Source organism: Ranitomeya imitator, chromosome 2, assembly GCF_032444005.1.
Source record: "Ranitomeya imitator isolate aRanImi1 chromosome 2, aRanImi1.pri, whole genome shotgun sequence".
NCBI lineage: Eukaryota > Metazoa > Chordata > Amphibia > Anura > Dendrobatidae > Ranitomeya > Ranitomeya imitator.
The window spans coordinates 809,347,002-809,362,887 of NC_091283.1; the positions used below are offsets into that span (position 1 = coordinate 809,347,002).

At 44.0% G+C, this 15,886-nt stretch overlaps 1 protein-coding gene across 1 annotated transcript in view; it reads left to right on the forward strand.

Moving 5' to 3' along the window:
* Positions 1-15,886, forward strand: part of CFAP46 (cilia and flagella associated protein 46) — a 239,476-nt gene that overhangs the window by 147,674 nt on the left and 75,916 nt on the right. The window contains exons 37-41 of the mRNA XM_069753829.1: positions 5,946-6,052; positions 7,178-7,360; positions 9,518-9,650; positions 11,070-11,267; positions 14,853-15,041. Coding sequence (XP_069609930.1) covers positions 5,946-6,052; positions 7,178-7,360; positions 9,518-9,650; positions 11,070-11,267; positions 14,853-15,041 — 810 coding nt within the window. The remainder of the gene's footprint in view (positions 1-5,945; positions 6,053-7,177; positions 7,361-9,517; positions 9,651-11,069; positions 11,268-14,852; positions 15,042-15,886) is intronic.

Below are 15,886 nucleotides of genomic sequence, written 5' to 3' on the forward strand. Positions count from 1 at the left end.
TCAGACAAGGAAACTGAGGGGTCCCTGATCCCAATTCCCCCTAGCAATACAGCGCTAGTTGAGGACGTAATCTCTTCCATCCATCGGGTGCTGGATATTTCTGATCCACCCCCGGAGGCCCCAGAACACAAGATTTCCTTTGAAGGAGTTCTGAAACCGCCTAAGGTCTTCTCCAACCACCCAGGGTTTAAGGCGATCCTTAAGCAGCTCTCACAGCCCGAGAAGAAGTTCGCTATTCGCAAATATTTGGAGGCGAGGTACCCCTTCCTGCAGAAGGACACCAAAGAATTGACAGATCCACCCGAAGTGGACCCCCCAGTCTCTAGACTAGCAGCACAGACCCTCCTTTCACTACCAGATAGCTCAACCCTCAGGGACGCAGCAGACCGGCAGGTAGAACGCATAGCTCGTTCAATTTTCGAGGCTGCAGGGGCCTCCCTGGCTCCTGCGTTCGCTTCAGTTTGAGCTGCCAAGGCCATCCTGGCATGGGCCAAAAATTTACAAACTGGCCTCCAAGCATCCGCTCCAGAGCTGTCGAACCAAGCGGTTCAAATAGCAGTTGTAGCAGATTGCATGCTTCATGTAGCTCTGGATTCAGAAAGGGGTGTAGCGGGGATAGCATCAAACGCCATCACGATTCGGCGTATCCTCTGGCTGCGGGAATGGAAAGCGGACGTAGCCTCAAAGAAGTCCCTCACGCACCTCCCGTATCTCAGTGGGCGACTTTTCGGGGAAAACTTGGACACAATGATATCCAACGCCACCGGGGGTAAGAGTACCTCTCTCCCTCAACTGAAACCTAAGCGCACTTACAAGAAGCGTAACCAAACCCGATTCCGATCCTTTCGGAATTCTTCGGGCTGGTCCGTCTCGCGTCCAGCACAAAATCGTAACCGTTCCCCACGCAGGGACAACTCACGGTCGACGCAAAGTTCGGACAAGACCTGGCAGTCAAACGCAGGCCAGTCGAAGCCCAAAGGAGGAAAACCTCACACTTTCTCCTCATCATGACTCGCAGACTCTGGAAGACATCCCACCCGTAGGCGGCCGACTTTTGCTCTTTCAGCAAGTCTGGCTGCCTATTACAGAAGACAGGTGGGTCAGGGAACTAGTGTCTTCCGGATACAAGATAGAGTTCACTTTCAACCCACCGAACCGATTCCTCCTGTCTGTTCCCCCAAAACCGCCAGCCAAGGCAGGAGTCATAGTACCGGTTCCCGCGGCCGAGCGCTTCCGAGGGTTCTACTCCAATCTATTCGTAGTCCCCAAGAAAGGAGGCAGCGTATGGCCCATACTGGACCTAAAACAACTCAACAAATATGTACGGGATCGTCACTTCCGCATGGAGTCCCTTCAGTCCATGATTGCGTCCATGGAGAAGGGAGAATATTTTGCCTCCATAGACATACAAGACGCATACCTGCATATACCGATTGCACCCACCCATTAGAGATTTCTCAGGTTCGCAATCGACCAGGACCACTACCAGTTCGTGGATCTTCTGTTTGGACTTGCCACGGCTCCCATAGTGTTTACCAAGGTCATGGCAGCCACCATGGACGTCCTGCACTCCAGAGGCATAGTAGTCTTTCCCTACCTGGACGATCTCCTCATCAAAGCTTCCACCTTTAAGGACTGCGAGCTCAGCGTCTCAATCACAATCGACACTCTGAGTCGCCTGGGCTGGTTAGTCAACCTACAAAAGTCATAGCCAACCCCGAGTCAGTCTCTGACTTTCCTGGGAATGCTATTCGACACCTCCAGTGCTCCTTCCCAAGGACAAGGCACTGGCTCTCCGCCTAGGAGTTCGCACCCTCCTCCGCAACCCCCCCTGATCCCTCCGGTTTGCCATGAGAGTCCTCGGCAGGATAGCGGCAGCAATAGTAGCGGTCCCATTTGCTGAGTTTCACTTCAGGCCTCTCCAACTAGCCATTCTCAAGTCGTGGGACAGGAATCCTTTTTCTCTCGACAGGGAGTTCCAGCTAACGTCGTCAACCAGGAGGTCCCTGCACTGGTGGCTCAAGCCAACCTCGCTAGTAATGGGGAAATCCTTTCTCACAGGTCAATGGAAGGTCCTGACCACCGACGTGAGCCTGACGGGTTGGGGTGCGGTGCACCTACACCACAGGGCAAGTGGTCACCAGTGGAAGCGACCATGCCCATCAACATCCTGGAAATTCATGCCATCCTCCTGGCGTTGAGAGCCTTCCGTCACTTACTGGCAGCTTCTCACATCAGAGTACAGTCGGACAATGCCACGGCTGTGGCATATGTGAACCAACAAGGAGGGACCCGTAGTACCTAGTCGATGCGAGAAGTGACACACATTTTCCACTTGGTGGAAGACACAGGGTCGGTGCTCTCTGCGGTCCACATTCCGGGTGTGGACAACTGGGAAGCCGACTTCCTCAGCCGACAAGGAATGGACTCGGGAGAGTGGTGTCTCCATCCCGAAATTTTTCACCAGATCTGCCATCCCTGGGGGACTCCGGACGTGGACCTAATGGCATCCCACTTCAATGCCAAGGTTTCCAACTTCATGGCCAGAACACACGATCCGTGGTCGCTCGGAGCAGATGCCCTGGTTCAGGTCTGGACCCAGTTCCAGCTTCTGTACATTTTTCCACCTCTTCCCCTGATATCCAGAGTGGTGAGGAAGATCAAGCAAGAGGAAGTTCCAACCATCCTAATCACACCGGACTGGCCCAGACGTACCTGGTACGCCGACATCGTTCAACTTACAGCAGACGCCCCCTGGCGTCTCCCCGACTGCCCCGATCTTCTATCACAAGACCCGTTCTACCACCAGAACTCAGGGGCTCTCTATTTGACGGCGTGGCCCTTGAGACCTGCGTTCTAACCCAGTCAGGGCTCTCGCCAGACGTCATTGGAACCATAATCAGGGCACGGAAGCCAGCCTCTGCCAAGATTTTATTACCATACCTGGAAAGCTTTCTTTACTTGTTGCGAATCTCGTTGGCAGACCCCCACTCCCTTATTCCCTTCCCAAAGTACTTGGCTTTCTCCAATCGGGTCTGGAGGCCAGGCTGTCACTGGGCTCACTTAAGAGCCAGGTGTCAGCTCTCTCAGTGCTTTTTCATGGCACATTGCTAACAAGCCGCAAGTTAGGACTTTACTTCAGGGGGTTTCCCGATTGGTTCCCCCCTACAGACGTCCACTAGAAACGTGGGACCTCAACCTGGTCCTGACAGCATTGCAGGGACCACCTTTCAAACCCCTTAGGGAGGTCCCACTCCGCTTTCTATCCCAGAAGGTGGTCTTTCTGGTGGCAATCACCTCCTTACGCAGGGTGTCTGAACTGTCAGCACTCTCCTGCAGACGGCCCTTCCTGCCTTTTCACCAGGACAAGGTAGTTCTCCGTACGGTCCCATCCTTCCTTCCGAAGGTTGTGTCCAACTTCCACCTCAATGAGGAAATTTCACTGCCATCCCTTTGTCCGGTTCCGGTTCATAGAGTGGAGAAGGCTCTGCATACACGTGACCTCATCAGGGCATTGCGTATATATGTGTCTAGGATTGCTCCCTTCCGAAAGTCTGATTCTCTTTTCCTTCTTCTGGAAGGCGACCGCCAGGGTCTGCCGGCTTCCAAAGCTACCCTTGCCAGGTGGATCAAATCCACCATAGGCCTACCGCCTTTAAAATTCTCCTCATCCGGCCGGTATTACGGCACACTCTACACGGGCGGTAGGGGCCTCCTGGACCATTCAGCACCAGGCTTCGGCACAACAAGTGTGTAAGGCGGCCACTTGGACTAGCCTACACACGTTTACTAAACACTACAGAGTTCATACCCAGTCCTCAGCGGACGCGAGCCTGGGTAGACAGGTTCTGCAGGCGGCGGTGCCCCAAGTTTAGGGGCCTGGCTGCACAATATTCGTCCATTGCCTCCCACCCAGGGACTGCTTTGGGACATCCCATGGTCCTGTGTCCCCCAATGAGGCGACAGAGTTAAGAAGATTTTTGTGTACTCACCGTAAAATCTCTTTCTCTTAGCCTCTAATTGGGGGACACAGCTCCCACCCTGTTGCCCTTTACAGGCCGTTGTTACTGTCGAGTTCTCATATTGTTCTTTGAGCTCGTACATAGTGGCCTTCTTATAGGCATGGTTATGTTATTTATGTTACGTTCCTCCTAATGCTTTTGCACAAAACTGGAGAAGGCTAATGCCGTCCAGGCGTGTATACTGCAGAGGAGGAGCCATGGTTAATCTTTTTCAGATTATGCATAGTGTCGCCTCCTAGTGGACAGCAGCATAACACCCATGGTCCTGTGTCCTCCAATTAGAGGCTAAGAGAAAGAGATTTTACGGTGAGTACACAAAAATCTCCTTTTTTTCGCTGCCGATCTTTTCACGGGGTACGTGAGATTTTTTAGAATATCATCCACATGTATGGAACTGTAAAACTCAGTGGACTTTTGCAACAGGGCAATACGCTAATAGATTCAGCCTTTTTCATAAAGGTACCTTCACACTAAACGATATCGCTAGCGATCCGTGACGTTGCAGCGTCCTGGCTAGCGATATCGTTCAGTGTGACACGCAGCAGCGATCAGGATCCTGCTGTGATGTCGCTGGTCGGGGCTAGAAGGCCAGAACTTTATTTGGTCGCTGGCTCTCCCGCTGAAATCGCTGAATCGGCGTGTGTGACGCCGATTCAGCGATGTCTTCGCTGGTAACCAGGGTAAACATCGGGTTACTAAGCGCAGGGCCGCGCTTAGTAACCTGATGTTTACCCTGGTTACCATCGTAAAAGTTAAAAAAACAAACACTACATACTTACCTACCGCTGTCTGTGCCCGCTCTGCTTTCCGGCCGCTGTGCTCACAGCCAGAGCAGAGAAGCAGAGCGCCGGGGACAGACAGCGGTAGGTAAGTATGTAGTGTTTGTTTTTTTAACTTTTACGATGGTAACCATGGTAAACATCGGGTTACTAAGCGCGGCCCTGCGCTTAGTAACCCAATGTTTACCCTGGTTACCGGCATTGTTGGTCGCTGGAGAGCGGTCTGTGTGACAGCTCTCCAGCGACCAAACAGCGACGCTGCAGCGATCGACATCGTTGTCGGTATCGCTGCAGGGTCGCTGTGTGTGAAGGTACCTTTAGTGTTGTCAAACAGCTAGTGGTCTGTTTTTTTCGGACACAATTCAGACTGAAATAGCGTTAAGCGCCTCTAATTTTCCTCTTTTATTTATGTTGCAAAGTTCTTTGTGGACTTTCTGCGCCACTAAAAATTGATGTAGAGACTTTGTATGTGCAGTGTGGGAAACATTTAAGGTGGTGTGCCCACGATGAGTTTTTGGTGAGTTTTTGGCCTTGCGTAGCGTCTTACAGTTCCACCACCTAGTGGATGGAATTTTTAGAAACCTCATGCCCACTGTTCTTCTTACTTTACTTAGCGCAAACTGACCTGCGTTGCGTGTATGAAATCCACAACATGACCTTTTCTCTTGCAGGAAGGCTAAGTTTTATATGCAGACTTTTCCCATAGACTTGCATTAGATGCGGAAAATCTACAGGGAAAAAACCCATGTAATCCGCAAGTGACTATATCAAGAATTTTTTGTCAAAGCCAAATACCAGAAAGTATGTAGCTTTATTTAAAACATGACATACCAACCAGAGACAAAAATCACAGCCTCAAAAGCGCGATAAAATACATGTAAAAAAAACACAAGTAAAATATAATAAATACGGTAGGTCCATAAACACTGTAGAAAATCTGCAACATCAAAAACTCATCAAAAGCTCATTGTGGGAGCGTAGCCTTATTGGGACTTTTTATTCAACATTTTTAACAGTTTTTGCAGCTCTTTTTTATTGTGCTCAGGTTATCTTATAACATTTCTAAAGCAGAGAACTTCTTTAAAGTGATGCATTTGATGCAGCAAAATTAATTTACTTGATATTTTTTTTTGCTATTTTTCAGGCCTTAAAGCTTTTGGAGACCACTATAGATGTCTTTAAAGCCACGATGCAGAAAGAAACAAACAGAGAATCAGAATATGAGTGTCTTATAGCAAAGTTAAATGCCAGGTAGGTCCTGACACTGCTCCTGTTCTGGGTCGCCACCTTGTAACGCTGCATTGCTGTATATACAGTAAATTCAGAACTTGACTCCCCAGAGATGAGACAGATTTTTTTATTATTATTATTAGTTGCGCTTTTTTATTCGATCCCGCTCTACTTTATCGGTACATATGACATGATTGTGGATGTGTTGCATCCTTCATGTGAGGACAGGTCTGACAGTACGATTGCAGGTTCGCCTTGAGGTTGCATTGCCATCAGTAAGCACAGAAGAAAATTGAAAGTATTCAGGTTGTCATGAGATTGTTATCAGCTTTCCAAACATGTCTCTGTTAAAATTGTCTATTTCATACTTTGAGAAATGTAGATGTTTGATAGCAGTGTCTGCTATATGTAAAGCACTTACCAGGAGTCATAGGGACGGGGCTGCAGTTGTGAAGAGTCATGGAGTACTGTCTCTTTTCACACTCATTTTTCCTTGGTTGACACCCCATTGGGTGAGATTTCAGAAAAGCTATCATTAATGCAAAATGCCCTTTAAGGGTGCCTTGATTTACAGCTACAGCCTTTTTATAGAAGGAACTCAACCCCAACAACCTGACTGTCACTTGTCAATTATAAAACGCAAAGGAGGAGGTCAATGAGAAGAAAGACGCATGCCAAGAGCTAGCACAGCGTGACTCTTTACTGTTCCAGCCCCACCCACATGACTCTTAGTATGCCCTTTAAATAAGCACCCGGTTACACACAGTATCATTTCTTGGCGTCTGATACCTTCAGTAGGTTTCCATTTTTACTGGACTGCTTCTTTCTCTAGCTTCCAAATTCTATCCCTTCTTTCCCTATTCTTCCATCCCGTTTTCTTTAGACCCAGAAGCTTCTTTGACCTCATCACAATGATGTTTATAGCCAAAAATAAGTCTATATGGCTCAGTTTTCTTTTTTTTTACTGTCTTAATGCCGATTTGATGAATTCATCTGTCTTATAAGGGTTTCATCTTGATGTCTCTTGACCATTGAAAAATTTAAAATAATTGCAAAAAAATATTTGTGAAAAATTAGATTTTTTTTCACGTTTGACAGGTGATTTTTGGTTCTAGTGAAATCAAGTAAATCTTTATTTACATTTAGGAAATTTGCTATTCTTTTACAAAATGTCCAAGATTTGATGCATAAAGGTGGAGAACCATCACAGGTAATTGTGCCCCTGCTGGATATGTGTGACAAGATGAGTCAGTCTGAAGCCGATCTCCTCCGCCATGGGCACAAGGAGTGCAGAGCCGAATTTCTGATGAAACATGCCAATATTCTCAGGTATTTTGTTTTCCCTTAAAGCGAACCTGTCAGCAGGATTGTGTTCAGTAAACTACAGACAGTGTCATGTCGGCGCCGTTATACTGATTACAATGAAACCTGGGTGATGAAATTCATCTTGTGGTTGTTGTTTACTCTTTATTTGTAGTTTTCAGTTAATGAGATTCTCGTGCTTCGTGGCGGCCTGAGGGTGGAGCTGTGGGCGGGGCTTTATGCGGTACTCTGCTTACATATTCATCTGTATGGGATTATTACGGGTCACTGATCCCTCGCTGACCTGCCCCCTTTTTATATAATGCATATAATAGTGTTGATAGTACTGTTGATAATATTCATGATATGTAATATTGTTGATAATACCTATAATATTGTGGCTATTGTGAGGCTTAGAAACAATTTTTTTTACATCTAGCAAAATGGGCAGTAGCTGCTATCTCTTACCAATAAATGCTACTGCGCCATTTTGCAAGAGGAAAAAAAATTGTCTGCAGCAAAATGGCAGCGGCGCTTTCGCAGTAGCATCTATCAGCAAGTGATAGATGTACTGCACATGTGGCGCCGGTGCCATTTTTCTGGATGTAAATTTTTTTTTCTCTAAGCGTCACCATAGCTTACAATGTTACAGTTGTGCTCAAAAGTTTACATACCCTGGCAGAATTTTTGCTTTCTTGGCCTTTTTAAAGAGAATATGAATGATAATACAAAAACTTTTTCCCCACTAATGGTTAGTGGTTGGGTGAAGCCATTTATTGTCAAACTACTGTGTTTTCTCTTTTTAAATCATAATAACAACCTGAAACATCCAAATGACCCAGATCAAACATTCACATACCCTGGTGATTTTGGCCTGATAACATGCACATAAGTTGACTCAAATGGGTTTGAATAGCTACTAAATGTAACAGCTGAGTGAGTTTCTGGGATCCAGACAGACTCTTCCATCCTTCATCCAGCCACTGATGTTTCTGGATTGTGAGTCATGGGGAAAGCAAAAGAATCATCAATGAATCTATGGGAAAAGGTAGTTGAACTGTATAAAACAGGAAAGGGATACAAAAAAATTGTCCTCAACTTCAATACCAGACACTGCCCATGAACATGAGTGGTGCTAATTCTGGAAACAGACTTTGTTTTCTAATCTCACATAAGCCTTTTAAAGTACGTAATCATAAAAAATTCAAAGTAATTGTATGACTGTACAAAGGCTATTAATGCCTGGGGTGGAATAGTAGAGCCATAAAGACAAAGTGTGACTATTAAGGACCTCGTGCACATCAGATAAAAGTCATTTACACCCTTCGATTCCGATATTTTGAATTTTTTTCCCAGAGTACGTCGGGGAATATAAGAATTGGGTAGTTTGAAGTCAGTCACCTGATACTTTTTATCGGCTGCGAGATAAAGTGCAGGGCAGCGGCTCTCTCAGAGAACAATGGGACGCTTGGTGGAACCGAGCGCTCCTGTATACGGGGGAGTCAAGAGAGAGGGCCTTCAGCCTAAATGGGTTCTCCAAGAATGCCATAAAATGGCCCTCATCTCGTAACTAAATGTGATAAACTGATAATTATATTCAGTGATAAACCCATGAAGAATAACCAAAGTCACCCCGGAGTCGTGTGACCTGTGCAGAAGCAGGTGATGATATACGTCACTCCGAATCGATAACTTGGTGTCTGAGTAGAGTCCGGTCCGTAATATTAGGTAGATGAAAACTCACCACTCATTAGGATGAAGTGAAACAAGGAAAATATTTATTCATGCAATTCAATAAAATCCAGAATATTAATGTTTCGACCTTGAATCCGGACCTTCATCAGAATGGTGTAGGAGCAGTCACCAGTCTTGTCATTGAACTATTGTCGGACTATATTACGTGTAGGGGGTCTTTCTTCAAGAATTATTATTAGAATTATTATTATGAATGAATTCTATTTTGTTCTAATGTCAGCACTGGTTTCCTTCTAGTTACAACCGTAGATACAGTAGATCTGCATGTCCCTGACTAGTTGGGTGAAGCTGATGACTGCGCTGTGGAAGGTTTATACATATGTGGGAGATGCTCCAATACTGGAAATGGTTTATTTCTCTCCCTCATACATTCATTAATGCCGGTTCTTTTATTTCGTCTTTCTCATTCTTTTCCTTATCCCTCGTCAGGATCCTGGCCAGCAGTGTAGAAGACTCGAAGAGGAAACACGGCTACTATCTGGATGCATGCATTATGGCCGAACAAGCGATCGCTACCGTGGAGCAAATATTGTGCAACATCCAAAGCTCTGCTGTCCTTGAGGTCTGTAGCAGAGGAAATATTGTGATATTTTTATTTTTTTAAAGGGTTATTCCCAAAATTAGGAAATATATATTTTTTCTTATTTTGCCTTGGACTTTGCTGACAGCAGTGACTATAGTGCATGTGCCCATCACTGGACTCACTGACTGCTGATGTAGATGGCACGAGCTGCTGAGCTCAGTGATTGGCTGCAGCGGTCACACAGTAATAGTCACGTAGACATTTCAACAAAGACCCGAGCAGCAGCCGAATTTGGGAGTGTAACAGCTGAGGTTAATAGTTAAGCTTAGTAGAAACCAAAAACTTGTACCAGTAAAAACCCTGTCGCAGATTGTGAAAAACTGATGCGATGGATTTGTTTTTTTGATGGATCCGACTAGCGGATCTGGCTAATTGGATCCCAAAAAAATCGGACCATGCTCAGTTAAAAAAAAACGGAATCCGTCTCCGGATTCCATCATTTGACGGATCCGGCGCCATAGGATTCTATTCGCGCAAACGACGGACGGCGACGGATCCGTTGCTGTCGAATTTTTTGACATACACAAAAAACGTTACTATGTCCGTTGTCTCTGGCCGCAGGACAAACAATTTTCGACGGATCCGACAAACAATGGATGAAATGTGAGGCCATCAGTAACTAATACAAGTCTATGAAAAAAAAAAAAAACAGATCCGGCAGCATCAGTCGACAGATTGCGACTGATAGCAAAAAACTGATGTGTGAAAGGGGTCTAAGCTGTAATACCAGCGACAGACACTGCCTCAAAACGATCAGACCCTGATAGTAGTAGTTTTATATTCCTTAATTACCCCTTTAATTTCTGCATAGTTACCTTCATGAGCATCTTGATGTTCCAAGAATATTTGTATTTCCCATTCATAGCAGTAAGATGACCCATAGTGATGAGCAAACGTGCTGGGATAAGGCGTTATCTGAGCATGCTCAGGTGCTAACCGAGTGTGATGGAAAAATATGTTCGAGTTCCCGCAGCGGCTTGTCTCGCGGCTGTTCGACAGTCACAATACATGCAGGATTGTCTGTTTGTTTGGTTTTCCGGTTTCCTCCCACACTCCAAAGACATACTGATAGGGAATCTATATTGTGAACCCGATGGGGATGGGATGGGAGTCAGGAAGGTATTCCTTTTCTCCGGGGACCTCCCGAACATTGCATTTCCATTTTATTCTATCATTCAGAACAATGAATGACCTGAGCAGCGAGCGGAGCTTAGTCGGAGATTCTTTACTATAAGCGGCAATAAGATTTAATTAACCATCACACACATCCGTGTCGGTTGTTTCTTGTACCATCCTACATATTTTAAGCTTATTTTTCCTCTTCTTCATTTGTGGAAACATTAATCCTCCTTTAGACACGGTGAGATACACAGCATCATGAATGAATTTGCTTTGCAGGCAGGGGGTATTAGTTTGCCAGTCCAGAGGAAACTTGTTAAAATGAAGCTTGAATTTGCTGAACTGTCATTGGAAATCATCCAGCTTGTCATCACGGAGGAGGAAGAGAAACTGGAAGAAGAAAAACGCAAAGGAGAACTCCGTGTCTTCATGGAGGAATTTGTGAGAGCGACCCCCGAATATAACTCTATTGAGCAGGTACATATACTTATCTATCTATTCAATACGTTTCCATTCGGGATCTACTGAACATGATTTATTTCAATGGCGCCATTATTATTTAATAGATAATGTATGGAATAACTTTTCTTAGTATTTTTTGGAGTCCATTCTTCTTTCTGCTGTACTTCCATGGCTTTGCAGAAAATTATATACCGTAAGTTCTCTTCAAATGATGGGGTATAACTGATCTCGGGGGTCTAAATGCCATCAATTCAAGCACAGGGCTCTGCAGGAGTACCCGGATGGCACAGCGCAGTTGCCTTGTGGGGGGACCGGTCTATCGGCCAGGTCAGTAGTCCATAATTATTCACAGACTGAGCAGTCCTCCGATAATTGCGGACAAATGTCCAATTTTGATGCGAGGGTCGGATCAAATTTGGAAATACAACTCTATGGGTTTATGAAAAATTTTTTTACAGATTGTCAAAAAGGAGAAGGTGGAGTTTTTTTTTTCCTCGTATGAGAAAAACTAATCACACTCAAACCACACTCTGATGAAAATAATTGGTCGGTTTTTCTCGTACGTGAGAAAAACGGACGTCTGAATGAGGCCTAAGGGTGAGCTAAGGAACATCGCTCAACGCCAATCAGCTGCTGCAAAAGCTAATAACATCAAGGATGTAGAAAAGAGATCAAAATGTAAAAGTGTATAAATCCCTTGTGCGGCTTCATCTTAAAGTTAATTGATACAGGCAGGAAAATCTGAGAATAAATAAAAAAGGGCTACATTTTTATGTAGTGACTAGTGTTATCACAAGATGATGGAAGAGAAATAATTTGGTCTAGAGAATTTTTGTGAGAGTCAGGAAACGATCCTTCTTGGGTAGAGAAATGTGCTCCTTGGACAGGTTCTGGATCGAATTCACACTTTCTGCTCTGTCCTCGTGTCAAAAGTCTTTTAGAGTCCACTTTTCAGCTGAGGCATGTGTATGGTGGCGGCAAGAGCTGTCGACAGCTTTGATTAAGGCACACGTCCCACGGCTTCTCTGCATACCGGGATGCGGAGTGAACACCGTATTATACAGTCATGGCCGAAAGGGTTAGCTTCCTTGAAATTGTTCCAGAAAGTGAAGTATTTCTCCCAGAAAGTTCTCATGTTTTGTTATACACATGTTTATTTCCTTTGTTTATATTTGGAAAAACACAAAGAAAACAGAGGAAAAAAAGGCTAATTAGACATCATTTCACACGACAAAATGGACCTGTCAACATTTTTGGAACCCTAAACTCAAGGTTTGGTTGAATAAATAACTGCAATCAGTTGCTTCCTATAACCATCAGCCACCATCTTACACCTCTCAACTGGAATTTTGATTCACTCTTTTTTTGCAAACTGCTCCAGGTCTCTCATATTTGAAGGCGCCTTCTCCCAACAGCAAATTTAAGATCTCCCTACAGGTGTTCAATGGGATTTACCAAAGATTCGGGCTCATTGCTGGCCATTTCAGAACTCTACAGCGCTTTGTGTCCATCCATTTCTGAGTGCTTCTTGAAGTATATTTGGTGTTATTGTTCTGCTGGAAGACCCGTGACCTAGTGCGCAAACCCAGCTTTCTGACACTGGGCACTACATTGCGAAACAAAATCCATTGGTAATTTTCAGATTTCATGATGTCTTGCACATAGTCAAAGCACCCAGTACCAGAGGCCGCAAATAAACCCCAAAACATCTTAGAACCTCCACCATATTTGACTGTAGGTACTGTGTTCTTTTCTTTGTCTACCTACTTCCGTTTTCAGTAAATGAAAAATCTCTTATCTTGCTCTCATCTGTCCACAAGATGCTTTCCCAGAAGGATTTTAGCTTACTCATGTACATTTTGGGAAAGCGCACTCTAGCTTTTTTATGCCTCTTTGTCAGCATTATAATGCCTTAAAACCCACATAAACTCTTCTTTTAAAGAAAATGTATCCCCTATAATATCGTTTAAATATTTAAATTATGAAAGTGAAACATTCTTTATTTCTAGTCCTTTTAACTTCTTGATTGTAGATTTTTTTACACTATTTTCTGTACATTTGGGCCTTGCCTGATTTTTTTTTTTTTTTCCACTTTTAAGGGATTATGCAAAAATCATTGACGGGCTTTTATGTAGTAAACAAAGTTGATTTCCACTTACTTTCCATTAGCGATGTGGCACCAAATCCGGAACTCAGCGCATATCATGTCACCACCTCCTTGCGTACACAGAGCGTTGCCTTCTGGGTCACTGGCAACATTTAAGCAGACCGTTCCTCCAAAGGAGACTGCGTTCCCCTGTCACGCATGCGCAGCGGCTGGATTGTGCATTCCAGGAGTGGAGGTCCGATTGCATAAAAGGGAAAGAGCCAAAAAAAGAGGCTGCTGCAAACAAAGATTGTAAGTGAGAGTAAGAAGACAGATAGCAAAAAAAAGTGTCAAAGCAATTTGGGCATTTGACATCCCCCCCCTAACACCTTTAATGTCCAGGCCAGAAAAGCCCTTAATGACTGACCAATTTTTATTTTTGTTATTATAGGAGACATTTTTGTATTATTTTTTAGATCTTTTTTAGAGTTCATTTTAGTTACGTGCAATTTACATAATCTTTTTATTATGCAAATATAAACAAAAAAGCTTTTAATTTTTTATTTTTGTTCATTGATCATTTTTTTTACCTTGTAACTAGGGCATCTATTGGAGCCTCAGTTGCAGGGGAAACACATCTCACTAGAGTGCCACAAGTCACTGGCAAACCTGATGTGGCTCTGCTGGGACCAAACAGCTCTGCCATGCCAGCAGACATCCAGAGATTGTGATCGCCAGTTCCTACAGACTCATCAGCTCTGCACTTACTGAAAACTGTGTAGCCGGCGGAATAGAAGACAGAGTCATTGATAAACCGCTTCTGTCTTATCCCCAGGATCTTCAAAAGTGTCTCACATCTGTGCAATGCAGGAGCTTTAACCCCCACGCTGAAAATTTACAGAGGCGCTGGATTAGAGCCGTAAATTGATGTCTCCTGGTTTTTATGGCATTAATAACATTTACTGCAACTACATAGGCAGAAAAATCAATAATCTGGAAGTGTTTATTGAGTTTTCTGGGCATTCTATTCTATTCTGTGCAGAGGTCATTGTGCATGGAGACAGAAGAGTGAGCTGTTACCATCATCCATTATGAATAAAGGATCCCGTTATCAATATATAGGTGTCACCTTTCATTACAATCCTGGCTGTGATGATAATGAGACTGCTGAGAAGTCATCACTACAAAATAGGAAGTATCAGCCTATTATAAGACTCAGGTGAAAACTGCAAGATTTCAAGATTTTTATTTTTGGATAGTGATATGGGACATTCAATAAAAATATACATGTTGTGAAAACTTGATCATTCACTTCTGTGTAAGTGCAGATAGCAGAAACAACTGTTTCTATAATTATGGCCTTCTGGTCGCTGCATATAGGCAGGTATCTCTATATTGGCTGTACATGGCTGAGATGGGAATACCCCTTTAAGAGTAACACATATTCTAAACCTCACTGTGATGTTTGCTAAATGTTTTAGATATTTTGTTCTTTTTATTTTTTTTATTTTTAGGAGTGGAAAACCCTTGGTCACACCATGCCCTCCGCTGCCCTATCTCAGTTGGTCAATGCTTTGTCATTATCTGGCGGCTGTAATGATCTGAAGGCCAAGACTTTGTATCTGTCTGGGAAATGCCTCCGTTTGTTTTCCTTCCGGATTGATCCACTTCATCCCAGCATGTATTGGAACAACCGTTATCTGGTGGGTTTATTGGTTGTGATTTAGGAGTTACATTTTTTTGTGTCTTTCACATAAAAAAAATTCTTTAAAATGTATCCATAAAACTGACAGTATTAAATAAGGTGACTTTTCAGTTCTGCATATAATAAGGATGATCAGAGGTCTGCAGCTCTCCTGACGTGTCAGTTGTACTAACTACTTACGTTCCTCATAAACTAAGGATTTGGAAACCTCTATTTATTCTGCCTTCCCTCTGTTATTCCTGCAGGAAATGTATGAATAAAACAGCAACTTGGAGATCAGAAACTTTCTTAGGCTAAGTGCACACTATTTTTGTGCACGTGACCTTCAGCATACGTCAGGAGCTTTTCCCCACATATATTTTAAGATTCTCCTCTGCCCACATTTATCTAAACAGCCGGAATTGCTGGATGATACATGTTACCGTCACTGAGGTCTGTGTGTATCTGGGGTATCACTGTCATCACTTGCTTTCAGCTCCAATGGTGCACTTTTCTGTCCTTGTGCCTTCTTCGTTATCTTTAACCTTTTTTTCTAGGCCCTCTAAAATAATTTAAGGGCTATGTACATCTTCATACAGATTTGTTTTGTTGTTGTTCATTTGCTTCCTAACATTCATTGAGAATGTTCTAACTTTTTGCTTTATCTAGGATGAGTGATCTGTAAAGAAAAAAAAAAGCACCACATCCATCAAAGCTCCTTCGCCTGACGGATCTCTCTTCTTCCCTCTCCCTTCAGTGTTAAAGAATAGCAATGGGGAGGGGGTTATAAACTGAACTTCAAGTGAAAGAGGGGAAAGTATCTAAAGTTTAAAGGAAGGCAGAGAAAACAGGCTATAGAAAAAG